Source organism: the organism of the source record quoted next, unplaced genomic scaffold (assembly GCF_019419815.1).
Source record: "Pyrus x bretschneideri cultivar Hongxiangsu unplaced genomic scaffold, Pyrus_bretschneideri_v1 Contig56, whole genome shotgun sequence".
NCBI lineage: Eukaryota > Viridiplantae > Streptophyta > Magnoliopsida > Rosales > Rosaceae > Pyrus > Pyrus x bretschneideri.
The window spans coordinates 2,603,399-2,630,342 of record NW_025999794.1 but is presented as its reverse complement, the minus strand read 5'-3'; the positions used below and the strand labels follow the sequence as shown (position 1 = coordinate 2,630,342).

Sequence of the window (26,944 nt, the reverse complement as noted above, 5' to 3'; positions counted from 1 at the left end):
TGGAATGTTCTGAAGTTCTGTATCAAAACTGAAAAAAAAAAAAAAAAAAAAAAAAAAAAAAAAAAAAAAAAGTAATTGGACCCGTGAACCAACCCCGCACCAACCCGTTCAAAGTGGGCTGGGTTAGGTCCAGTTCCCAAAACTCAAAATCCTTCTACTCAGCCTGGCCCAGCCCGTTACAATTTAAAATGGGTAGGGTTCGATTCCTCTAAATTTGGGCCCGGCCTGGACCGTGCCCATCCCTAAACTAGATTGTATTTCGGCTACAGTCTTTCAGTGCAGATAATTCCCCTCTACTTTGTTCCTGGAAGCAAAAAAAAGGAAGTAGGGCATTGTGGGTGTGGGCTATTTGTTGGAGAGGAGGGATAATCCAAAGAGTGTCCATTGATTGGTAATGGATGCTAGCTTTATTAAACTATGGATGGACCAATGGCTTCCCCCTCGACCTATAGACCTATCCCAAGCAGAGCAGTTATTGTTGACCAAAACCAAAATGTGGAGTCCATGATCTGTCAAACTATAAAAGATTGAAACTTGGAATTAATTTAACCATTTATTTCACCGCATGAGTACTCCATCCTAAAAGATACGCAAATTGAGGACCCTCAAAGCAATGGTCGACTTATTTGGCTTGTGAATAAGAAAGGGAAATATAAGGTGATGTCAAGACATCACTGGTTGTATTATAAGGAATTCTGAATCAGACCTCAACGTCCCTCATTCTCAATGCTAATTAGTAATCAAGTGTGGAAACATATTTGGAAGTTGAAGGCCCCATAAATTTTACGTGCAAGTTTTTGAAGAGAGCTCTTGCATATAGCAAATATTTTTAGAAGACATTTTTCAAATTCTCCTATTTGTCCCATTTGTAATGAGCAGGCAAAATCGGTGGAGAACATGCTTCTGTTGTGTCAATGGGTAGATCTAGTTTGTTTCGGGGGACATCTACATTATAAGGTGAACAAAAATGAAGTCATTAGTTGTAATGCATGGTTACAATCTTTAATTTGTGCAGATGTGAGAAACAAGCTGGAGAGGGAGAAGATCAAGATCCATGTTGAATTCACTTGTTGGTGTATCTAAAAGGCTAAATATAAATATAATGCGGCTATCAATCACAAACCTTGTTCTCCTCTGCATGTCATTTAGGCTATTTAATATGCTAGTGGAGCATATATGGAGGCAACTATGAAGATGCAAGATGACCAATGGCCTAAGCAGTGTGTTCTCCCTTAAAATAATGTTTGACCTCCTTCTAAGCCTTCTTTTATTAAGATAAATGTTGATGCTAGCTGGAATTCAAGTACAAAATAGGGGAATGCTAGAATTGTGATCAGATATGCAATTTTTGTTGTAGGTAGGAGAACCACTATCAAAGCTCCAAGGGTTTCTGTGGCTAAAGCTATTGTAATGTTGGAGGTTTGTATGCTTGCCAAACAACAAAGTTTCCGCAAAGTCATTGTGAAATCAGACTCAAGAGAAACAATTCTATGTCTACATAACTCCATTAAGAATGGCAATTGGGAGGCCTTTCCTATTCTTAGAAAAAATATTTTGATTAGGGAAATCCTTTCAATCATTCCGCTGGTCTTGGGTTCCAAGATCAACCAACATGATGATGGATATCTTGGCATAGCATAGAAGTGCAGAGATGAATATTTCTACATGGGTCAACAGACTCCTATCTTCACTTGTGCACATCCTTAACAAGAATGGCTTATCATGTCCTTCATCTATTTCAGGTTTTTTGGGAGCATTTGTGAGGTGACATCTCTGCTTACGCTGCAACATCTATCTCCTTATATCCCCCTTACATTCTTTTTTTATGTAGGAGATGTTTGTTTTTCTCCTTGGTTAGTCATTTGTCTGGATTTTTTGTAACCTTTGGTGTTCTGCCCTAGTAATACATTTTTAGTTCAACACAAAAAGAAAAGCCTTAAATTTTGTAAACATATAGTTTGCTCAAGCACATACGATCGAAAGGCGTTCCATTCAGTTTGAAATAACTCATCCATAGATTATAGAGAGATGTAACATTTAGCTTGTTAGATACTGACATGACAGATAACTAAACTACATACCAAATACATAAATAAAACACATATAATGAACACTATGCTTCCAGTATCATAATGCTCTCTTATCAAACAGTACGAACAAAACTTTTTACATTCACAAGTTTACGATATAACGAAGTGAGGGAGTGGGGACTTCATGGTTTTAAAAGACACTAGACACTAGTTGGGCAGCAGGCTAGGGCTTAGCGCCTATGCGGACTAGGCGGATTTGTATTTTCTAAATAAATTTATAATATTATACACACACACACACAAATCATGCTTGTTGAAAAAAATAAAATAAAAACATGCAACAATAAATATTTATTATAAGATATAAGTATTGTATAAAACTTTAGAGTTGTTTATTTTAACATCAAATATAAGTATTATATAAAACTCTAAGAGTTTTTTTAAGATCATAATTATTATTGGGCTTTATTTTCTTTAAAAAAATAATAATAATAAAATAAAATAAAAAATAAAAAAATAAAAAAAAAGTTAGGCCAGCTAGAAATCTTGAAAATGAAGTCCATAAACTTTTAATTAAAGAAACCTACTAACCCTAGAAAATATAGTTGCACCCACCCCACCTTTCTTTGAATCTCATTTGCAGATTGCCATTTCTCTTTTCTATCTCACTCTCTGCAACGCTCTTTCTCCCCCTTAATTCCTCTCGGCAGCACATCGTCTCTCTCCCTCTCTGTATTTCACTCTTTCCTCATTGGATTTCATCAGGGAACCTGAGGCGAGCACCTAACACCTCCCCATTTTTTTCCACCGATTCGCACCTAATTGGAGTGGCACCCCACATCAATTGGCGCCTAGGTAGCCGCCTAGGCTGATTTTTAGAATACTAGGAGACTCAAAGGATGATTTCCTCAAAATACTTTGTGACCAATTTATAAAATTTCGTGTTTATGATCGAAACCATTAATATTATAAATCACTTTATATAGATCACCTCTGCAAAAAATCAATAAAGTATAAGATCGTTTAGTCATTGAATTGTATAAAAACTGATTGATGAATTCAGTAAAAGTATTACAAATTGTCTCTCTATTTGTTACAATTGATTGACTAACTGAGTTTCAATTGATTTTTACAAAGTAATTAATAATACGAATGACTCCAATTATAAACATGAAAATCTGCAAATCGGCCACATAGAGTTTTAAGGAGCTCGTTCTCAACCTTCAATGGCTAAGCATTATTCTATATAGAAACCCAATTCTCAAAGCTCAACCCCATTGTTAAAGAGCCGATTAGATGCCTAATTTTCTTATTGCCAATCAACGGTAATTAAAAGGTAATTAGAGGCCAATGACGGATCTAAGAAATTTTCATCATGGAGCTGATAAATACAGGAGCATACTTTGGTGTCTTTGACGAGAAATTCTTACATTGAGTCGATCGTTACTTCATTTTTCTACTTATAAAGTAGCATCTAAAAAATACAGATAAGGTAGTCGTTTTACAATGCAACTGAATGTTGGGGGACTTTTAGGTCGAGGTGGACTTGGGCTTTGATAATGTCCTTTTGTCTCCCTTGGTGCAGGTTCACAACAAGTCCTGGGATATCTTGAAAGAGATAGCTTATCTTAGGAAATACCCCGGTAACATCAACAACTTAGAGATAGCATGAAAGATCAAGATAATGACTTGCTCAAGTGAAGCGTGGTGTGGAAGCTAGAGATTATCAGTTTACATGAGAGAGAAGGTTCACATGGTTGCATGGCATTCTTAGCTGCATGATTAGGGCTTTCCTAGGGTGATAGTAAGCCTTTTAATGGTTAAAATGTTTGATGGTAGGCTATAGGAATTACTAAGGTTGCATGAAATGTGATGCTTGAGGCTTAGAGTATACTTTTGGACTAAATAGAACTCTATGGGCTTCTTCTTGGGTGGTTCCCTCTCACCTCGTTTTCTCTATCTCTCATTCTGTGTTTTTTTAATCTCTTTGATGGCTTCTCCCCCTCCTTATGTAAGTGAAGGGTTCTTCTCTAAGCTTCAAGAGATGTCTTTTTGTGGCTTGGTCTTCCGTTCCTTTCTCCCTAGCGCTCATATTATTCCCATTTTGGTGTAAACTAGCTGCATTGTTGAGACCTGCAGATCGCTTCTTCATGAGATGTAACTTCCCCAAGGTAGTCTTCCACATGCATTAATTCTGGTAGTGCTTTGTAACTTCTGCGTGTTAGCTGTCTGTGCAGGTTAGGAAGGGAAAGTTAGAATTAAATGCTTAACTTGTTGGACTTAACATGCATTTAATGCAAGAATCTAGTTTAATCTTAACTAAGGGAGTTGGTATGCAAAGGAAAGGGATAAACTAGGCTCGTTGTCTCCCAATGTTGCCCACATGAAATGCAATGGGTATAGCTTAGATCTTTGAGCTCCCAAGTAGCCCAAAGTCTTCCATGATCCCGAATCCACATAGGCCCGATAACCTTTCGTAACCATCCACACAATAATCCACTTGGCAAGCTCCAAATATTTGACTTGGGCCTAGCATGAATTGTGGCTAAGGAAGCATGTCGTGATGAATAGGCTTGAGCATGGTGTGAATATCCAGCTTAATCACCATGACATGGCATGCTTATAAATATATTCCTCGTTGATCCTATGCCTTGGCATGTGCTTGGTCATGAATGTAGGCTTTGCATGACAATTGGGCCTTATGACTTCGTTGGATTGATGTGTGACATTTTTGGGCCCCAACATTATCCCCCTTGATTATTTAGGCTATGAGATACTTTGAGTGGGCTAAATAATCAACCTCAAGCCTAAGGGATTTCTTTCCTTTTTATTTTCTTTTATTTTTTTATTTTTTTGTGAAATGTGGGCTTCCTGATGGGACTCTTTTTCTTCCCGTGTGGCAGCTGATCATTCCTTAGCATTATGCTCCATTGCTTTCCGTGCACGTCCAGTCACACAAGGAAACTCTGGGTATTCCCTTGCCTTCACTTGGTAACCGTTACAAACTGCTCCTCCCTAGGACACGTATTTAATTTGTCCTTGCTTTTCCTCTCCTCCTTTAGTTCTCCTTCCTTCTTGAAGTTTTTCATAATTGCTTTTCTCTCCAAATTCTTCTCTGCTTTATGTGCTGGGTTGTGTTATGCCGTTCATACTTCTTCAAGTTCTACGACAAGGCTTTGTTCAAGTAAGGAAATTCTTCCTTTAACCCTCTTTCAAAAAATTTTTCTCCTTTTTATCTTTTGTGTTTGCCTTGGTGATGAAATTAAGCATGCATCCTTCCTTCTTAATTATGCATTCTAAAGCTTTTAAGGTTTCAGCACGGACGTGCAAGGGATGTGGATCTTTCCTTTGGGAAATCGAACTCCACTCCTTGGATAGCCTCGCTGCTTTGAAATTATGTGTGTTTGCCTTTTGCAATTTCTCTCTTGATTTCCACATATGTTGTGCAATTGTCATTTAGCCTAGCCCTTTTGCATGTTAGGGCGCACTTGAGCGGGATCGATTGGTCAATTGTGTTGATCTACTTGGCATGATTAGCTTGACTACATATAACCTGCTTTTGCTTGGGTACACATATAACACACCTTCACTGGCTAGATTTTTTATTTCGGGCTTTGATAACATGGCATGTGTAGGGAGAGATGCCTATGTTTGGCGTGCTAGCATGTAGGGAAAATAGTCCCGTATTAAAGTCTTAGACTTTTGCATGAAAGGTTTGAATTTTTTATGCACGTACCCTTTTACTTTCCTGGGGCGCATTCGCCTGCTTTCCCAGGATGCCTTGCTTGCTTGCTTTTCGGGGTACATTCCTTATCGTGTTTTGCCTTGTATGTTTACACGTCCCTTCTTGCTTGTTGCACTGACTTGTAATGTCTTTGGCTTGACGTTTCCATAGGTGCATTATGGCCACGGAATCACCGAAGTGTCTTATTGCCGTTGATGAGTCCTTCACTATAGAAGACCACCTTCGATGAGTCAACCCATTGCCTCCTTTTGGTTCTCAAAGCAAGGCCTTCAAGGAAGAAGAGCCTTTCTTAGATTTGGTGCCTCTTATTGATCCCAGACATATTTCTTGATGCTGCATCGAAAACAAGTTGTTTTCCGCCGTGCCGATCCACTTCAAGTTCTCCTATGATGAGGATATTGGCTGGGCAGATTGGGTAAATATTGAACTCAGCTTTGCGAACCAGTGTGCGACCTTGATAAAGGCCAAGGTTTTGGATGCTCTCTTCATGAACAAGAAGCAGGTGGTTCGCTTCGAGCCTGAATTTCTTTGCCACGTGGTCAGGATGTGGAGTACAGAAACCCACACCCTTGTTTGTGCTTGGGGAGAATTCACCCCCATTATGGAGGATGTTGCTAATATTATGCATCTTCTAATTACGGGTAATATGGATCCCTTCCGTTATGTCATTCCTTCGACATACACCGACATTTTTGGTGTTTTGAAGAAAAGTGCTTCTACTTCTCTGAGCAAGGTTTTTTGCTTCAACGAATGGATCAAACATTTTTGGCAGAATAAACAAGAGCCAAACTATAGGTTCAAAGACATATTGTGCTTGTGGCTAGGTCGCTTTATCTTATGTGACAGGAATGATACCTTCAACCGCCAAATGATTCCTTGGGCTATGGCAATTGCATGTGGCCAAGTGGTTCTGTTGGCTTCATTGCTCCTCAGGTTCCTTTACCACGAATTGGACTAGCTTCACACTCTGGATGAGTAGATAAGTTCCTTGTTGAAAAGTTTTGTCTGTGCTAGCTTTCTTCAAATTTTCGTGTGGGAGTGTATCAAGGGTTTAAAGATAACTCTCTACCCCTCTGGTGTAGTGAAAAGCCGTTACATTATTGACCCCACATCTTATTTACTTGAGAAGCTCCTGCTACTTGTCGTTGGTTTGGGAAGATCCTGGCAAAGAAGTAGGACATTCTGGAGCTTCTAAATGACATGAACAGTCTTATTTTTCGTCAATACATGTCAGTCCCAGAAGGTTTTACCTCCATGATGTTCTTTACCAATGTTGCTTGTGATGATAATCCAAGTGTGACGTCAATTCCTCTCTTCGAGAATCTAGATTTTCCTTCTCTCATCGAAAAATCATTGGCTTTGTTAGCTCCCTCAGTCCCTTTCAAAGGGGAAGATAGTGAGGAAATGAGTGCAGTTTACTCTCATTTTCGGGTGTGATGACAACTGGGTTGTGATCAAGGTATCCTAATATTTTTCCATGCCGAAGCTAAGGCTTCTTTCAATAATATGTTTTTAAGTTCTATGTATGAGCCTCCAACATGTTTTCTTCCTTTCAGTACATTACCAATTGGACCTAAGTAGGTGGCATTTCTAAAGGCTATGCTACTTACTAGCTGAAGTGTTTCGCTGTCATCGCCAAGTTTCATGGTGATAAACAACTGCGGTTGTCTTCTAGTATTGTCAGCTATCTTCGACTGGTACTAGAGCTCATAGCGACCGTTTCTGATTCGAAGCGCTAGTGCCCTACCGCAACTGGGGAAAGCAATGTTTCCGGTGATTCTTCCCAAAGCATGAAGAAGAGTAGGGCATTTAGTATCGAAAAAGGGAAACATAAAAGTTGAGGGAAGAGGCGGCTTTGGGTATATTTTCTTAGCTTGACTTCTCTTGTTAACTTTCCTCTTACTTGCTTTTCCTAAGTGTTTTAAATGTTGTGCCTTAAATAACGCAATGAAACACTTTAGGCTTCGGGTGGTGAAGGACGGTCCACCTAGCGACAAGCCTGACTCTTCCCTTACTTCTGAGAAATCGAAGAGTGAAGGTTCCGCAGTAAAGCCAAAGACTGGTAATAGACTTTGTTCCATTGTTTCTCGATTCTCTCGCTTTGTGGCTGTATGCTAATTATAACTTTGTTACAGCTAAGACTCTTAGCAAGGAAGCAGCTCCTGCTAGCGTTGCCAGTAGAACTAAAAGTGCCCAAGCGTCTGCTTTTTTCGGCACTCCTAAACCTCTTGAGTTCCTCGATATCACTGAAGCAAGTGAGGAAGAGCAAAACATTAGGGAAGCTGACGGTGATGAGGCAACTGAAGCAGGCTTGGCCACTAAGGAAAGCAATAATACAAGTGCTGACTCTGACCTTGGAAGTGGAGAACATCCTCAGGCTTCCCTAAGGAAGGACACAGAAGGTGAAGACAGCGGCAATGATGATAGTAAAGCAGCAGAGGATCTTGATATTGACCAAGTTGATGGATTTTTGAATGATAATGTTTAGGCAGAAGCGGAAAATATAACGGTATGTCTCCCTATTCTTCGTTGATGCTTGCCCTCGCATGAATTTGCTTTTGGTCAACCTTCTCCTTAGTTCTTTGAATTTTGCTTAGGCTTCCATATGCATGTAGAAGGTAAGTAAACTTCGTCTAGAATGTTTTCCTTATGTTTTTGCATCTGTATGTATAAGCATGTTGATCTATTGGAATTCTGCCTTAGATGCCTCTTGTGAGCCAGGCTACTTTGTGTCTCGCCTTGTTGATATGTTTCCTTACTTGTGCATATTTTTTTTGCTTTCCTTGTAGGTGAATTGTAATACAGGGACTACAGAAGATGTTCAAGCCCCAGTGGCATTCTTCTTGAGCCTACAACTTTTCCTAAGAGGTTCTTTCCTCTAAGGAGTAGGCTTCGGTCGAAGGGTGGGCCTTATGGCATAAGGGTCTCGGGAAGCTTAAGCATAATATTGCTAATGAAGCCAGGGTATTAAATTCGATTTAGGAATTAATCCCTTCAAGTGTTGGGCAAGTTCTTTGAGTGTGCTGGTGATGCAGATGTGAGCTTAATAGGTTTATCTCCCTTTATTCATGGAATAATTTTTGAGGAGCTGAGGACTTCACTTTATGGCATGGAGCATACTTCCCCATTGGAAATCACAGAGCACAGGCTGCTATGTTGGCAGGATATGATTAGCGATGGGGTAGCTTTAGGTGTGCAGTGGGTTCCTTAGTCGAGATATTGGGACAGTTGCACGATACCATGTTTTGGCTTCGGGTATGAGAAGGAGAAAGTTGTCCTGGGTCAATTTGTTAAAGTTAGCAAACTGACGCATGCTCTTGAATTGCAGCGTAAAAAACTAGAGGTCGAGAGGCTCAAGTTGAAGAAGTTGGTTTGTGGAGCTCTAAGGAAATAGTAGCTTGTCTTCAACTTGCGGTTGATCAATTACACGCTGATACCTCTAGCAGTTCCTCCGAAAGGTGGTGTTCTGAGCTTAACTCCTCACATTCTCTCATCTGCACACTTTGCATCATTGTTTGCATTTTTCTAACCATCGGCTTCTTTTTTCTTGGCAGAGCATGAAACTTGAGATGTCGAAGTAAAGGACCATGAAGAAAGTCATTTTCCTCTCTCCACCTTTACTTTTAGTTGTAATTTCCATTTGAACAACTAGCTTATTGTTTTTCGAACAATAACCGTGGGGCTGCTTTGCTTTGTATTTTGCTTATTTACCTTTGACTTTAGCTACTAGCATTGAATTTACCATGGTGCATTTAATTTGCAATGACATTGGCTTTCTCCTGCTTCGAGTGCATAAGAATTTGCTGGATGAAATTCTGTTCTGTCTTTGAGACATAGGCTTGAGCTTTTTCTTGCTTTCCTGGGGGAAATAATTGCTCCTGTCACTTGGCACTTTGCTAGTGAGTTTCCCTGAGGAAAGATGGAAAATATGTTGCAAGTTTCGTAGGGAAGCAGAGCATGTCAGGAAAGCTTGACTTGCTAAGCACTGAATTGCATTGGTAAGCTTAAGCTTAGCACTGCTTTGCATCGATAGGCTTAGCATTGATTTGCATCGATAGGCTTGGAATCGATGCAGCTTGGAATCAATTTGTATTGATAGGCTTTGGTATATTGTGTAAGCATAGCTTTTGGAAAAGCTTTAGTTGCTTAACTCAATGATTTTGCATGGCCTGTTGGCTTGGCATATTGCATAAGCATTGAACCATTGAGCAGCTTGCTTTGCATCGATAGGCTTTGGCATATTGTATAAGTATACCTTTTGAAAAAGCTTTAGTTACTTGACTCAATGATTTTGCATGGCGTGTTGGCTTAGCATGTTGCATGAGCATTAAACTACTAAGCAACTTACGTGGCGTTGATAGGCTTAGCGTGGGCTTTTATTATAGCCTTGGCATGATTACTGCTATAGCTTGTTTAGAAGAAATCCTTCTAGTACCCTTGCCAATGTAAAGAAACGAATGTACCAAAGATTTTGACAAAATGCTCATTCATTTCATTAAAATTTGCGGTACATTAATCGTTGCATGGCTTTACAAGACCTTATAGAGTAAGCAAAATGATCATTGCCTATAAGGAGCTTGTTCTTCTAAAATAAGCATGAACATTTTAGCAGTAATACAACTTTAGCCACTTTGCATTGACAAGCTCCGTTAATGTACCTTCTTTGACCGAGGTCAAGTAGTAGTAGCCACTCTGATGAGCTTCCTTGATCACAAAAGGTCCGTCCCAATGTAAGGCGAAATTCGAAGGTCCGAAGATTTGCCTTCTTATGTGCTTGCCTGTCTTGAGGACGAGATCTCCTTCCTTGAAGTTGCAAGGCTTGACTGTGCAGTTGTAGGCTTTGGTAACTAGTTGGTGGTATAAGGCCGTTTTCCTAGTTGTTTCTGCTTTCTTTTCCTTGAGTAATTCAAAGTCTTTCCACCTCTACTTGCTCATGTTGCAGCATCCCATTCCAGATCATTGAATGCTAAAACTCTTGTTGTGGGCATCATCATTTCCACAGGGAAAATAGCTTTGGACCCATACACCAAGGAGTAGGGAGAGAAACCTCTAGCTTTCCTTGGAGATGTATGATAGGCCCATAAGAAGTTTGGAAGATGAGTGCTCTATCCCCCAGTGTAATTATGTACCATCTTATTTAGGATTCTTAGCAGTGTCTTGTTTATGGCTTCAGCTTGACTATTTTTCTGAGGATAATACGGCGTGGAGCAACAGTGCTTGATCCTATAAGCATCAAGTGTAGCAGTTACTTGTTTGTTCACAAAAGGCTCATTATTTTGTAAGGTATACCAAATCGGCAAATGATGCATTCCCTGATGAAATTAGATACTACCGCTCTCGTTGCTTTCCCGATAGGGATTACCTCTACCCATTTTATGAAGGATCCATATGTGACCTTCGGAAGCTAGATTGATTGTTCTTATCAAATCAAGCCCCCAAGTATGGAATGGTCATAGAGTGTGCATGTCTTGCAGTAACATTGGAGACTTGTGGATTAAGTTTCCATAAACTTGGCATACATGGCATCGCTTGACCATGTTGTGTGTGTCTTCCCTCATGGTTGGCCAATAATATCCTAGGTTCAGCAGCTGCTTGTCTAGTTTATTTCTTCTTTGGTGTTTGCCGCATTCTCCGGCATGTATCTCTTACATGATTTGTGATGACTCCAATGGCCCAAGGCATCTCAATGGTTCCCCATTGAATCCTTTTTAGTATAGAGTTGCCTTATCCACGAAGTACCTTTTAGCTGTCCCTTTCAACTTGTGTGCATCCCTGACATTGCTTGTTAGTGTTCCATCAATAAAGAAAGTCAGGTATGGGGACCTCGAATCATCAGCGATGGAAACTGCAAGTGCCTCATCTAGGGAAAGTGTTATACGACATTTTGGACAGTCGGCTTGGATGCATGTGGCTTGTTACTTCATCTCTGACCAGTAGTACCCTTTTCTTTGTAGTCAACAGTAGTGACTCACAACTTGGTCGACTCTGCATGTGGTCTCATGGATCACTGCAACCGCCTTTGTGATTCTTTTAGTCCGAGGCATCAGGTTAGCACTACTATGGGCAAACGTTTGTAGAGTGTCCCAGTAACATTGATGTACTTCTTAAGGTATTTGATGTTGAACTCTTTACTTAGCTTAGAAAGTTCCCTTCTGACAGTTTCCCTTCAGTTGTCACATTTTGGAGCTTTCTCCGAGAATGGTGCGTTAATGGTGAAGGCCTCTCTTCTAATTACAGCAATGTTGGGTTGTTCTTCGATGAAGGTAAGCTTGGAGCCAAGTATAGCTAGGGTATTCGCAAACATGTTGATTGTGCCGAGAATGTGTTCCAACACCACCTGCTTGAAGCTTGCCAAGAGTTTTTTTGGCCAGAATGCAGTATGGTGCCAAGGTTATTTCCATCACCTCGAAACTTCCTTGGACTTGGCTCAAGACCAAGTTTGAGTCCCCTATGACTCGTATCTTCCTTGCACCCATTTCCCTGGCTGTGGAAAGACCTATGATGAAAGCCTTAAACTTAGCTATGTTGTTTACACATGGAAAGCTTAGCTTGAAGGTTAAGGCAGTGACTTGGTCCCTTTGATTGACAAGTACAATACCAGCTCCTTCTCTCGTGGTTGTGGAAAAACCATTGAAATGCATGACCCATAGCTCATCTTATACCCCTAGCAACGCACCAGGGACTTCCTTGGCAATGGTGGCCTCTTCTTCCTTGGGGAATAATGTTAGCACGTCTATCATAGCTTGGCCTTTGATAGCCTTAGGTGTTACACATATAATATCGAATTTGGAGAGTTGGAGTAACCAACGAGCCAAACGGCCAGACAGTATAGGTCTAGTAAGCAAGTACTTTACCGGGTCAGGCTTTACCATAAGGTGCAATTTGTGGGCTAGGAAATAATGGTGCAGTCGTAGTGATGCGTAGACAAGAGCTAGGTAGAGGCATTCTATCTTCTCATAGAGGGTTTCAGCGCCTCTTGGTTGTCTGATGACATGGTAGATTAGCGCTTCTTCCTTGGCTGGACTGTCCTGGGCAAGTAGGGCTGCTACGTCAGTGCTTGTTGCGGCTAGGTAGAGCTTGAGCAGAATGCCGAGGATTGGTGCCTTCATGGTATGAAGGTTGGTGACTAGTTGCTAAACCCATTGATAGGCTTCACTGTATTCCTTGGTCTACACGAATTCCTTCATTTTCCTAAGCAGTGGGGTGAAGGCTTCTGATGTTACTGTTAATCTTAGGATGAAGCGCCGAATGTAGGATAGCTTCCACATCAAGCTTTTTAGCTCGTTTGCGTTTGTTGGGGGTATGAGAATTCTGATGGTGCGCACCTTGTCTAGATCTATATTGAGGTTGCACTAATGCACCAGGAAGCCCAGGAACTTGCCTGAGAAAACACCAAAGGTGCATTTCTTGGGGTTCATCTTTAACCCATATATTCGGCATCTTCCCAACATTTTCCTTAGCACTTCCCAATGCCTTCCCTGGTCTTGGATTTCACTATGAGATCATCCATATAGTCTTCCACTTCCTTCCCCATCATGTCATGAAAGATTGTCGTCATTGCCCATTAATAGGTGGCATCGACATTTTTTTAGTCCAAATGGCATGACGGTATAGTTAAAGTTTCTAAACGGCATGAGGAAAGCCGTCTTCTTTACATCTTTGGCAGATATCTTGATTTGATTGTACCCGCTAAAACCATCCATGAATGACATCAAGCCTTGTTGTGAGGTTGAATTGATTATGATGTCTATGTTGGGTAGTAGGAACTCGTTTTTTGGGCATGTTGCATTGAGATCTCGGTAGTCGATGCATATCCAGATTTGGACAGTGTTCTTCTTTACTGGGACGATGTTGGCTAGCTAAATGGGGTGCTTGATAGGCTTGATAAATCTGGCTGCCAGGAGCTTTTCTACCTCGACTTTGATTTTAGCCTTTATTTTCAAGTGGAAATTCCTCATTTGCTGCATAATAGGCTTAATCACAGGCTGTGTATTTAGCGTATAGCATACTAAATTCGAATCAAGGCCTGGCATCTCTTCATAGCTCCAAGCAAAGATGTCCTTGAACTTTTTTAGCAAGCTGACTAGTTCTTTCCTTTCCTCAGCAGTTAAGTAAACACTAATAGAAATCAATTTTTTGCATAGAGGGATCATCACTTAGGTTTACCTCTTCAAGCTTTTCTGCCACTACAGTGGATCCATCCTACATGCATTTTGGTGCATGCATAATTTTCTAAAGGGTTTCGTCCTCAGCAACAGGTGCAGGCGTGTCTTCAGTTTCATTGGAAATTTCACTTGCTTGGCGTGCAGCGCCTCCATACTCGGGGTTTTCCCATGCAATGTGGTGAGGCCCCCCAACCCATCATAAGCGGTAGACGACTCGGCCGTTGAGAAGCACGACCTTGGAGCATTGAGGTGGAGTGTAGGCAAGAACATTGACCTCTGGTTGTATGCGTTCTCCTTTTGATTGGAATTCTTGGTCATTGAGATCTCAGACTTCTTCCCAAGGGGGGAAAGGTGGGCAAATGTCAGGGTAGGTACAAGCCGGGCCCAATTTTGAAGGAATCAAACCCTACTTGCTTCAAACTATAACGGGATGGGTCAAGTCGGGTACATAGAGTTTTAGTTTTGGAACTAGACCTTACTTGACCCATTTCAAACGGGCCGGTTTTGAACGATTCCACTGGTCCAACTTTTTTTTTTTTCTTCCAAAAATACATTTTTATCAAATGGAGCTACAGCCGCTACACTGCAGTGCACAACAGCAGCACATATTACACTTACACTTATAGGAGTATTGAAGGCTTGAAGCAGAAATTGTGCACAATAGCACATATTAATATAATCCCAAACCTGTTTGCCTACCCCTAGGTGGATGGATGGGGAAGAAAGAATGGAGGGTTTGGTTGGGGTGGGCCCCACTCCTCTTATTTAATTTTTTTAACCAAAAATTACTTTTTAAAAATTAATTTATTTTTATAATTTTATTTTTTTCATCTATGTGGTCTTCGATGTCAAAAAAGATATAAACCTTATATTTATCACGTCATCACTTAATGTCCAATTTAATAGATTAATTAACGAAGGTCTAACATTGCAACAAGGTATGACATTACAATATTTAAAAACATAAGGTATAAGATTGTACTACCACCTATAGTTGAGACGGCTTTTTGTAATTTACTCAAAAATAAAATATACATAAATCGAAAACTGCTCCTCTTCGACTTCTGGAAATTAAACGTAAGAACTTAAAAATATAGGTTACCCCGTTCAACCTTCAGCCCAGTGAGGCCAAGGTGGATAATCATGCTATTCAACCAAGGTTAAGAGGCGATTCAAATTCATGTATGCCTAAGTTGCCAACCACTGCCTAAAACTTCAGAAATACTAGCAATTACATGTCCCTTGTAACCCTTTCAACACGCGACATTCGAGTATATAAGTTTCAGGCTTCAATGGTATACATCTGTTTATCTGGTTTGTCTAAGAACTTTCAATGTTAGGCCTGTGTTCTACAACTATGTGTTGCATTTTCGTTTGCAGCCGCAGATCTGCAGCTTAGAAATAAACTCTGGAAAAGCCCGAACAGGTAAAAATAAGTCGTCCCCTGCGAAAGCGAAGAATATATGAGGGAAATAATGGTACAATTGCGGAGACCAGACTGAGTTATATACGTAGGCTAATAAAAACGCGAGTGAATAAATACAACATAGATCAGCATCTCATGAATATTGGACCACGGAACCAATTCTTCCGTAACTGAAGGTTGACATTCAACGGAAAACACAGTTATACTGTACATAGGTCCATATGAGATAGGCAAAGCTAATCCAAAATAGTAAAAATTCAGTTTGATAACTCCACTCTTTCAACAGGTGAAAATATGAAGTGCAGATGTTAGGTATAGAATTTTACCTGCTTTTATAGAGTTCAAGGCAACCTTTTATCCAATTCTTGCCTGTAAAGTGCTAAACTCTGCATGCAAAAAGTGTAGCAAGCAGCAAAATAAAACATCTAGGAACGATGACTAGAGAAAGAAAAATTGGACTACTAGGATTAAGCAACAAAAGAACAGATAAGAACATAGAGAAAAACAGAAAGGAACAAAAAATATAGAAGAGTATTTTTGCCCGTTCATCACCCTCGTGATGGTAAAAGACCTATTTTTGACATCTAACTACCATAGTTAAGGGACTATGGTTTCATGTGCCAACTAAATCCCCTTTCGTGTAGATAATATCGTTTGTTCAAAAAAAAAAAAAAAAAAAAAAAAAATCAAGGTATGGGTCCAAGATTCAAAAATAAGGTGGGCCCAATTTTCCTCAGCTGAACTAAATTTTTTTATACAGACTAAATTCATTAGCCAAAACAAAACGTACCCTAATAAAAGCCTAAAATTAGGTATTGACTGAAAAATATCTAAATTAGAGTTTTTTTTTTTTTTTTTTTTCCCTTTTGTAGGAAAACTAACGAAAAGGGCTTGAAAGTTTTGAGTTTTAACGATAAGAACAAAATAAAGTGAATAGTACCAGGATAAACTATCTAAATTAGAGTTTAGAAACAAAATTATAAACCAAATTAGAAGAAGAATTGGAGTATTAAGAAGAAGGATACGAGCAATGCTGAAGAAGAAACAAGTTAATCATCGGGAATGGACAGTGGACTATCGAGACTAATCCGAATGAATAGGCTTAGTTCATTTCTTTTGGGTTTGAAGAAGTATGTGCAAGTGGGATGGTTGGATGGATATGAGTTGGGTTGGCTGGAACTAACCTAGTTTTATTTCTAATTCTTAGAACTAGGATGGGCTATAGCCACCTCAGATTCCCTGGATCCATCCCAAACTCATAAAAAACCAATATCATTGATTATTTGCCTTATAGTCTTAGAGAAATGACTTCTGCAATCCATTTTTCCCCTCCTGCACACCCGTCCATTTTTCTAGCCATTCGGTTGAATAAATCAAAGGAGGAGTGAGGGCCAAAATTAAGAGGGATGTGCATAAAGTTAAAAAAAGAGTGCACAGATCACTTCCCATACTTTCAATGATGACAAATTCTGAAGGACGTGTGAGACCTTTTACTGCCTTGGCTAAACAGCATTGAGCCATGTTGTTTAAATATCATGACAAGACTAAAGTAACATATTAATTTAAAGCAACTTCATGAAATAGTAAACATGAAAACTATATGCCTCTTTTTTTCAGGAATGAGCACAATTGAAATAGGCACAGTATAGTAGAGGAAGGAAACAGGTTTGGGACATGAGCATTTGTGCGGCTCTAGGGTGAATTCATGAACACAAAGAGAACCCAACTAGGCATAACTCATTTAATACTATTAAAGATAAAGAAAAATATTATAATCAAATTCAATTGGTCCCATCTTAAGCCAATCACTCTTATAACCAGAGGAAAAACTAGTGTGAATTATCAATTAGTTTTAAGATTATGTTGCTTATAAAAGTTTCAAATTTTGAATTGAAAGCAGCGTTCATACTTTAGGCCTTTCAAGTAAAGCTTAACCCTGATTCTTTTGATAAAATAGCCTAAACTCTATATGTTTCAAAATATATAGTCTGAACAGTCTCCAAACCTCTGATTGTTCGGGATTGTTTGAATGAACACACTACTCCGCTTCCTTGAAGCCCCAAATAATTGAAATGAATTTGAGGGTAATTGAACACCACACACAGCAAGATGCAATGTTTCAAGATTGCAACAACCTAGAAGAGCAGAGAGTCCATACCTTAGTATACGCATAAACACCAGGTTCTGTAGGTCCAACTGGACTTCCCCTCCTCATAAACTCTCCCTCCTTATAAATATAAAGCAGTGGTACTCCGGTTGATAACTCTAACCTAATAACCTGATTGACATGAAATACTGAAGATTATTTTTACTAATAGAAAATACTCATAGGTGGTAGGAAATTTTGAAGGTATGGTTGTTACCTCTTGAGAAGTTAGTCTCTCGAGATACATAATAATAGACCTCAATGAATTTCCGTGGGCAGCAACCAGAACGTTCTTTCCAGATTGTAGTTGTGGTTCAATCTGCAATGTAATCTTTTCACTTCAGGTACTTACACATCAACATGAGTTGAACCTCTAGAACATACACCCAGCTTTTAATGGGAAATATATGTTAATATCAAATACTAGAACTTATCTGCTTACCTGTTCTCTAAAATAGGCTACAGCTCTTTGAGAACACATTTCCAAACTCTCACCACTGGGGGGAGGAATATCATAACTCCGACGCCACTCATGCACTTTCTCTTTTCCATATCTCTCAGATGTCTCCAGCTTATTAAGACCTTGTAATTCACCATACCTGTAGAATACAACAGCTGGTAATGCTATCTACTCAACTTCTGTTAAATCTAAGATGATTGCAAGTTAAAGAAAAAGTAAATAAGAACGTACATTCTTTCGTTTAATTGCCAAGCAGTTATAACTGGAATTGATTGCTTTTTAGTATCTCCACTGTAAATTTGACTCCATGTTTCTGCCTGTCTACTCTCGTTATGCACAATGATTGGCACCTGAAAGCATAACAAACATGTTTATGTGAATTCGATATTCAAGTAATGATTTAATGTATTTCTCTAAAAAACAGTCTAATTAATAAGTCAACCATAAAGTTAGAATATCTAGATTTTAAATGGTAAGGTCAAAATCAGTTTGCTTTCTCTCTCCTTCGGACCTGTCTTGTAAGGCTGTTTAACAATATTGTGTTGCAATCACAAGTACAGTCAACCTGCTAGATGCTAATCATGGTAACAAGGCCTGTGAGTGCTGCAAAGACTTTTGAACTTCCCCCGATGGTTTGTTTTGTTGTTAAAACCTTAACGATTAATATTGTGAAAAGTATAAATTAACGAGTGAAGGAACCAGAACAAAAAGAACCACCATTTTCCAGAATGTGCATTATACTGGTTTGTTATGATCTACACCAAACAGGCAACAGAGAGTTCTAAAAGTCCCTGCGTGGTTGATAAAAGTATGAAACAAGAATATTTGGGTGGATATCTCTAACAACTTTAACCAAAAGTCCAGATACAAAATATAATTGGATATAACTTCATATAAACATCAATATCTTAAAGATCTTGTTGAAAAGGTTCAACTACATTTTCCAATCTCAAAATCAACAGTTGACTTTGTTCTATACATAAACGTGATAAATCAGTGGATGGAGTATTCACATTATCTTTGAAATTAAATTGGAGAAGCAATGATGCATTGCTTTGGCTTAGGTGGAAAGTTATGGGTAGGTTCTAAGGTCAAAATCCTTGCCATAAATATGAAATTCCTAGACCGCTCACATATTGATGCTTCACACCCTCCACATGTGTTGCTGATAAATGAACCAATAATGTACTTAACAAATTACCACATTTATAGTAACGATTCAGTATTTCAAAAGTAAAATTTGTCAAAAAAATCTCAAAACTTGAGCAAGATACCTTCTTCCGGCGGTGTTGAGTCATGGCAAGCATAGCCGTCATCTGTGCACGAATTAGCAAAGATGTGTAAATCGTATCTACAGGGATGTTGCTAATTCTCTTACCAGCTTCTATTGCTTCATCAACACCTCTCTTGGTTAAAGGCACATCAACACAACCGGTGAACAAGTTCTTCTCATTCCACAATGATTCGCCATGACGAATTAAGACCAAAGAACTTTCACCTACAAAGAAGAGTATAGACACAACAATTAGCAGAGGACTTGCCAATTCACAAACGAATAATTAGTGTATTGAAAAAGAAATGAAAACACTTGATATCTTTTGAGCATTGTTGGCAATACCTTGCGAGGTAGACAAAATTGGATCAGTTGTCGAAGCTTGGGAAGACGATGAACAAACTACGTGCAGTTTACACTGTCTAGAGCTACAATGTTCTTTTCTAAGCAGGCGAACATCGACCGCAAAATTTTTGGAGATAAATCTGAAAGATGACTGCCTACAATTTCTGGCAGAGCCAGTCTCACCAACAGAACAATGGAGGTGAAAGATTCCAACAGGAGGGCGAAAAGCTGTCGCAACCATTCTGCTAACATCCAAAAAAAACCCAAGATCAAAACCAAAGTTAAAAAGGACGTCGAAAACCACATTGAAACAACAATTTCATTCCTTTTTGACAATGCAGAGTTACTAAAAGTAAGAGAATGGAATCTAATTCCACCATCAAGCTGATACCCAATAATCATCATTCAATCGGGTCTTTTTATAAAATTTCACTGAAAAAAAAAAGTATCGAATTCATGAAAACAAAAGCTGCAGAGTTTAGATTTAACTACACAGGACACAAGTCAGCTCAAATGAAGAAAAAACCCAGATCGAAGTTTCATTCCGAATACGAGTTAATATACCTTCTCAATAAAATAAAATAAAAAAAGGCCACAAGAAAAGAAGGAAATACAGAAAGAAAATGAAGGATCATGCTTTGGAGTTTGGAAGAGTCAAGAAGTTACAGAAGAAAGAAACAGCAAAAGTTACTCACATGAATGGAAGATGGGTCTGTGGGGAATCTGCGAGTGGACTCGATCTGCAAAGATTTGGAGGGAACGATGCCTTAAGAGAGAGAGAGATGGAGAGAGTGTATAAAACCAAGATCCACTGTTTCTAAATATCTCTCATATATTGATTTCACAGATAACCTTACAATGATGCAGCAGTGTATATATAGACAAAACACTGCTCTTACAATTACAATTATATCCTTGACTAATCTATTTATTTACATAAGAATCATAACAAACATTTAACTAATATTGCTTGACTCTTTACACCCCCTCAAGCTGAACTTGGAGGCATCGAAAGGTCCAAGGGCAAGCTTGGATTGCAGATACAGAAACCTAGATTTAGGCAGAGATTTGGTATGAATATCAGCTAACTGATCTTGAGAACACACATACTGGACTTTGAGTAGATTAGCAAGGACCAACTCTCGAATATAATGGTAATCAAGTTCAATATGCTTGGTGCGAGCATGAAAGACTGGATTGGATGCAAGAGATATGGCAGACAGATTATCACACCAGAGAGAAGGGACCTGAGGAAGCTGGAGACCAAGATCTTTTAACACTTTGCAAATCCAGGTGATTTCAGCGGCTGTGTGCGCTAATGATCTGTATTCTGCTTCAGTTGAGGAACGAGCAACCGTGGGTTGCTTCTTAGCACTCCAGCTAATAAGATTGGATCCCAGGAATATGCAATAGCCACTAGTAGAACGACGATCGAATGGACAGCCAGCCCAATCAGCATCAGAATAGGCAGTAAGATGAACATTACCTTTCGTGAACCACAAACCATGACTGACTGTGGCTTTGAGGAATCTGAGAATACGTTTGGCTGCTTGAAGATGTGGTTCGCGGGGAGCATGCATAAACTGACAGACTTGATTGACAGCAAAGGATAAATCAGGTCGTGTCCAAGTGAGGTATTGCAAAGCACCCACAATAGATCGGTATTCGGCTGGATCAGATAACAAGGGACCAGTGTGATCGAGTTTGATAGATCCAAGAGGAGTGAGGCATGGTTTAGCACCATCCATGCGGGTCTTGTGAAGTAAGTCAAAAATATACTTGCTTTGATGTAAGAAAAGACCAGCAGCAGATCTCTGAACCTCAAGACCCAAAAAATAGTGCAAAGGGCCTAAATCCTTCACAGGGAAAACAGTACTGAGTGTCTGAATGAAACGTTGACAAGCTGCAGGATTTGGACCTGTGACAAGTATGTCATCGACGTATACCAAGACAAAAACAGGAACAGATTCTTGAAGCACAAATAAAGAAGCATCAGATTGAGATTGATGAAAACCCAAGGATTTGAGTTCTGCAAATAATTTGTCAAACCAGGCCCGAGGGGCTTGTTTCAATCCATACAAAGATTTACGAAGCTTGCAGACATGAGTCAGATAATTTGGATCACTGAAACCAGGAGGTTGCTGCATGTAGACATCTTCCTGAAGGTCACCGTGCAGAAAAGCATTACTGATATCCAATTGATTAAGAAACCAGTCATATTGAACTGCAAGAGATAGAAGAATCCGAATGGTGACAGGTTTTGCAACAGGACTAAATGTTTCCTTGTAATCCAAACCAGCTTGCTGATGAAATCCTTTGGCCACAAGCCGGGCTTTGTAACGGTCTATAGTACCATTGGGATGTTTCTTAACTCGAAACACCCACTTACAACCAACAATATTTTGTTGGGAGGTAAAAGGAACGAGAGACCAAGTGCCAGTGGACTGCAGAGCATTTATTTCATCCTGCATAGCAGCCCTCCAGTGAGCATGTTTTGAGGCCTGAAGATAAGTTGTGGGAATAATATCAACCGTATCAGGTAAAGGGTGTTTGGTGGCAGAGTAGGCTTTGGGTTTAAAGATACCAGCTTTGGATCTAGTGATCATAGGATGAGTATTAGGAACAAAAGAAGGGGCAGAAGAAGGATTCACTGAAGAGTGCTCAGGAGAGGTCACAAGAGGTCCTGGAGCAGCAACAGGGACTGGAATATCCTCATGAGGTACTGGAATATCAACAGATACTGGAGGATCCGCTGGGGAGACAGGAACATGAACAGATACTGGAGGATGCACATGAGGTACAGAGTGAGCAGCAGGGATTGGGAATTGCAGATTGACAGACGAATTCACTGGAGAAGTATCAGCAAGAACATTAGGAGCACCAGAAAAGCCAGATGATAGACTCTGAAAGGGAAAGGTAGTCTCATCAAAGATGACATGCCGAGAGATATATACTCGCTGTGTAACTGGATCAAGACAACGATACCCCTTGTGTTGAAGACTGTACCCAAGGAAAACACAGGATTTACTCTTGCTGGCCAACTTAGATGTAGTATAGGGTTTGAGCCAGGGATAACAACAGCAACCAAAAATTCTGAGTCGAGAATAATCTGGAGGAGTGCCAAAGATAAGTTCCCAAGGAGACTGCAGTAGACCACCAAGGGGAAGGCGATTGATTAGATATGCAGCAGTGGAAAAAGCTTCAACCCAAAACAAATGAGGCACTTGAGATTGCACGAGGAGTGTACGAGCAGTTTCAACTAAATGACGATGTTTCCGTTCAACACATCCATTCTGCTCAGGAGTATGAGGACAGCTAAATTGTTGCAAAATGCCATGAAGTTTAAGAAAATTCTGAAATTGATGACTGGTAAACTCACCCCCTGAATCAAAGCGAACAACTTTTATTTTATTACCAAGAGTGTTCTCTACATAGGACTTGTACTCCACAAAGATTGAAAATACAGAAGACTTGGACTTTAAGGGAAAAAACCAACTATACTTGCTGTGATCATCAACAATAAGCAAGTAATATCTATAGCCACTCCCTGATACAACAGGAGATGGTCCCCAGACATCACAGTGCAACAAATCTAGACTTTTAGTAGATACAGATTGATGAGTACCAAAAGGAAGCTTGTGATTCTTTGCTAAAGCACAGTCTTTGCAGAAGAAGGCCAGAGAAGAGGTGCCTTGAACAGCAACTTTATTGGTAGACAAGACTTTGCGAAAAATAGCAGAGGATGGATGACCAAGTCGGCTGTGCCATATACGAACATTAGCAGAAGTACTTACAAGTGCAGTAGGAGTATGAGTGACAGAAGAGAGAGCAGATGAACCATGAAGCGGAAAGAAGCCATCTTTAACTTGGCCCCGCAAAAGCGTCCTCCCCGTAAAACGATCCTTGACAGAGGATCCATGAATGTCAAGTGTTAATGAACAATCATTATCTTTAATAAACTGATAAGCAGAGAGAAGACTATGTTTCATTTGAGGCACATGAAGAACATTTTGCAATTTAAACGAGTGAGCAGGAGTATGCAAAATAGATGGGCCAATATGATCTATAGACAGACCTTTACCATCTCCGATGTACACCTTGTCTTCACCATGGTAGGGAGTAGGAGATTGAATATTGGATATATCATTCGTAATGTGAGAGGTAGCACCCGAATCAATGAGCCAAGGATTAGAGGACTTTGCAGTATAGTGAGCACACATGGCAGCAAGTTTAGCTGGAGGAAACTTGCCTGAGATTTCAGGATTCATTCTGTCGAAGCAGTCAAGAGCTTCATGACTAGTAGAGCCACAAATTTGACAAGGAGTTTTGGATCCTGAAGAGGAAACATGACGATTGAATCCAGAATTAGAAGATCCTCGAGTGAAACCAGAGTTGAAATTCCCACGATTGGAACCACGATTGTAGCTGCGATTAGAACCACGGTTAAAGCCTCGGGTAGAACCACGATTGTAGCCTCTGTTAGAATTATACCGAAAAGAATTTTGAAGTGGTGATGCGCCAGGATTGTGAGCAGCAAGAGCTTGGGGTGGTGTAGGAAGAAGAGGCGGTTGGCTTTGCACAGAGAAGGCATGAAAGGGCTCAGAAGATGAAAGTTTCTTGCGACGCTCCATGGACAACTCCTTAGTGAGCAACAGGCCATGTAATTCATCCAACGAAGTAGAAGAAAGGCGAAGTAAGATGGAATCAGTGAAAGATTCAAAATCATCAGTAAGACCTGCAAGAGTCGCAGCAATGAGATCACGATCAGTAACAGATGCACCAGCGGCAGTGAGAGAATCGGAGATCTCCTTGATTTGTTGAAGATAGTCAGCCATGGATTGAGAGCCTTTCTGAACATTTTGAAGCTTCGAACGCAATTGATGAATATGTACATCTGAAATACCACCAAAACGCTGCTCAAGCTTGAGCCAGAGATCACGAGCAGAGGAGACACCGACTGTGAACGGAATAATTTCCTCAGATAGCGTCGAATTGAACCAGATAAGTAAATTCTGATCTTTCTCATACCATTGCTCAAAACCTGGATTGATGGAGCGATCTGGAAGAAAGGGAGATGGACAGGGCTCAGTGCCATCAACAATCCCTAGAAGCTTGTAGCGACGGAGAATCGGAGCAAACAAAGCTCGCCACGGCAGATAAGTGGATCGTCGGAGCTTGATCGGAACCATACTGCCAATGTTCTGAATCGTGAGAGAATTATAGATCTGAGAGGTATTGAGATTTGGGGAAGAGGAATTAGGGTTTGAGGGAGGCACCGACTCAAATGGAGAAGAAGAATCAGAGGGAGACGCCATCAAGATTTCAAGAAGAGGAAGCAAGAATCTGAATCGAAGAACAACACCTCAAACAATCACAGCGGAGAAGACGATCGGAGGCGATCAGAGAAGAGCGGAAGAGGGCAGGATCGAAGAAGCCGTGAGGCGGTGTGGCGATGGTACCATGTATAAAACCAAGATCCACTGTTTCTAAATATCTCTCATATATTGATTTCACAGATAACCTTACAATGATGCAGCAGTGTATATATAGACAAAACACTGCTCTTACAATTACAATTATATCCTTGACTAATCTATTTATTTACATAAGAATCATAACAAACATTTAACTAATATTGCTTGACTCTTTAGAGAGATGGAGAGAGATATGGGGGTTTTTACAAATTAGCGGGGGAAGTGGGGAAGGAGAAACACAGAATAAGAAAGAGGTGGCGGAATTCCTGTTCGCTTTTCCCACGGCAAAAACTAACATTTCACCAACCCCTACCTTAGAGCAGCTCCACTGGAGCTTTTGTTGCCCAGCCCCAAGTCCAAATAACAGCCCGGCATGCTCCATATGTGCTCCAGCCCGCTAACTTGCCTGGCACCCAGCCCGTGCCAGTCAAGAGCCCAGCCCAAAATGGACAGACCCATTCCCCGGTCTGTTTCTGGCGCGTGCACAACACGCGGGAGCGCGGGCGCGTAGCCGACAGACATGCAGGCGCTGGGGCCCGCGTGCAGACCCACTTGCAGTTGTCCGGGTGAAGGAAACGTGGCCTCCTCAGAGCCGTTGGATTTCCAACGGCTAGTTTTTTAGGCCGTTGGATTTCCAACGGTAAAAAAAATTTCAATTTCAATTTTAAATTGGACCGTCCGATCACAGATCAACGGTCCACGTTTATTTCACCAAAAATTAAAAAAAAAAAAAAAAAAAGGCCCAACGGTCAGAAATTTGACCGTTGGCCACGTGGCATAATGAGTGCTGTTGGATTTGATTATTTTTCAAATCCAACGGTCCCGATTAATTACAACATTAAAATTTATTAAAAATTAATTAAAAAATGTCAAAAATTTTTTAAAAAATACAGAAAAATTTTAAAAAATTAATTTTTTTTTTTCTATAAATACCTAACCCTCATCTTCCATCTGCAAGGTAGTATGGTCCCTCGTATTTAGTACCATTAACCCAATATGTGCATCTCGGCCCACGCCCTTGTAGCAGTTCGTCAAACACTGGAGATTGGGCAAGGACATTTAGGTCATTCTGAGCTCCTGGAACACCAAAAAAAGCATGCCAAATCCATGTATCAAAAGAAGCCACCGCTTCCAGAATGATGCTTTTGGCTCCTTTTCTGTCGCCATAAGCTCCTTGCCACGCACTTGGACAGTTTTTCCATGTCCAGTGCATGCAGTCGATGCTTCCAATCATGCCAGGGAAGCCTCGCATCTCAGCCTTCCTCAGAAGCCTTCGCATGTCCATTGGCGTGGGTTGCCGAAGGTACTCATTGGTGTAGAGGGCTTCAATTGCAGAGCAAAACCGCATCAGGGACTCCAGAACTGTTGTTTTTCCCATCCTTGCGATCTCATCCACTTGATCTGCAGATGCTCCATATGCAAGCATTTGCAAGGCAGCCGTAATTTTTTGCTCAGGAAGAAGACCTAGAACATGAAAAGCATCCTCTTTTTGCACAAAATATGGATCATGGTTGCAAACATCACTCATGATTTTAGCGAACAAACTTCGTTGCATTCTAAAACGACGTCTAAAAACATGATCAGGGTAAACGCTGTTGGGAATAAAATAATCTTCCAAGAGATCTTTACCTCGTCTTTCCCTTCTTCTATCGATGTTTGCCGCACGTCCGGGTTTGGCTATCTGACCCATAACTTGCATGATACGGCGGGAATGTGAGGCCCTCCGCCTTCTATGGTGATCATCGTCATCCTCCTCCATTGTGAAAGCCTCATCTCCACCTCCACCTTGGTCAAGATTGACCAATTCTTCCTGTTGTGCCAACAACCTTTTCTGCTGCTCTTGCAACTGTTTATACGCTCTCCTTGAAGAAGACATTGTA

General features: G+C 40.3%; 1 protein-coding gene across 1 annotated transcript; it reads right to left on the bottom strand.

The window, feature by feature from the left end:
• Positions 1–14,978: 14,978 nt before the first annotated feature.
• LOC103937271 (2,3-bisphosphoglycerate-dependent phosphoglycerate mutase 1) lies at positions 14,979–25,263 on the bottom strand. Its single transcript, XM_048570935.1, has 10 exons — positions 25,246–25,263; positions 20,286–20,382; positions 19,591–19,835; positions 19,247–19,470; positions 18,204–18,322; positions 17,955–18,111; positions 17,730–17,831; positions 17,525–17,644; positions 15,693–15,752; positions 14,979–15,384 (listed from the first exon to the last, which is right to left on the bottom strand). Exons 3-9 carry the CDS (start codon positions 19,829–19,831, stop codon positions 15,708–15,710), a joined length of 1,008 nt encoding a protein of 335 aa, XP_048426892.1. The 5' UTR covers positions 19,832–19,835; positions 20,286–20,382; positions 25,246–25,263; the 3' UTR covers positions 14,979–15,384; positions 15,693–15,707.
• Between the last annotated feature and the right edge of the window lie 1,681 nt (positions 25,264–26,944).

Bases quoted from the DNA above. Each gene is read 5' to 3' on its own strand.
- LOC103937271 (XM_048570935.1), bottom strand. From the start codon at position 19,831: ATGGTTGCGACAGCTTTTCGCCCTCCTGTTGGAATCTTTCACCTCCAT. The intron at 19,471-19,590 runs GTATTGCCAACA...TCTTCTTTGTAG, and splicing joins AATTTTGTCTACCTCGCAAG to GTGAAAGTTCTTTGGTCTTA. The intron at 18,112-18,203 runs GTACGTTCTTAT...TGTATTCTACAG, and splicing joins TGGCAATTAAACGAAAGAAT to GTATGGTGAATTACAAGGTC.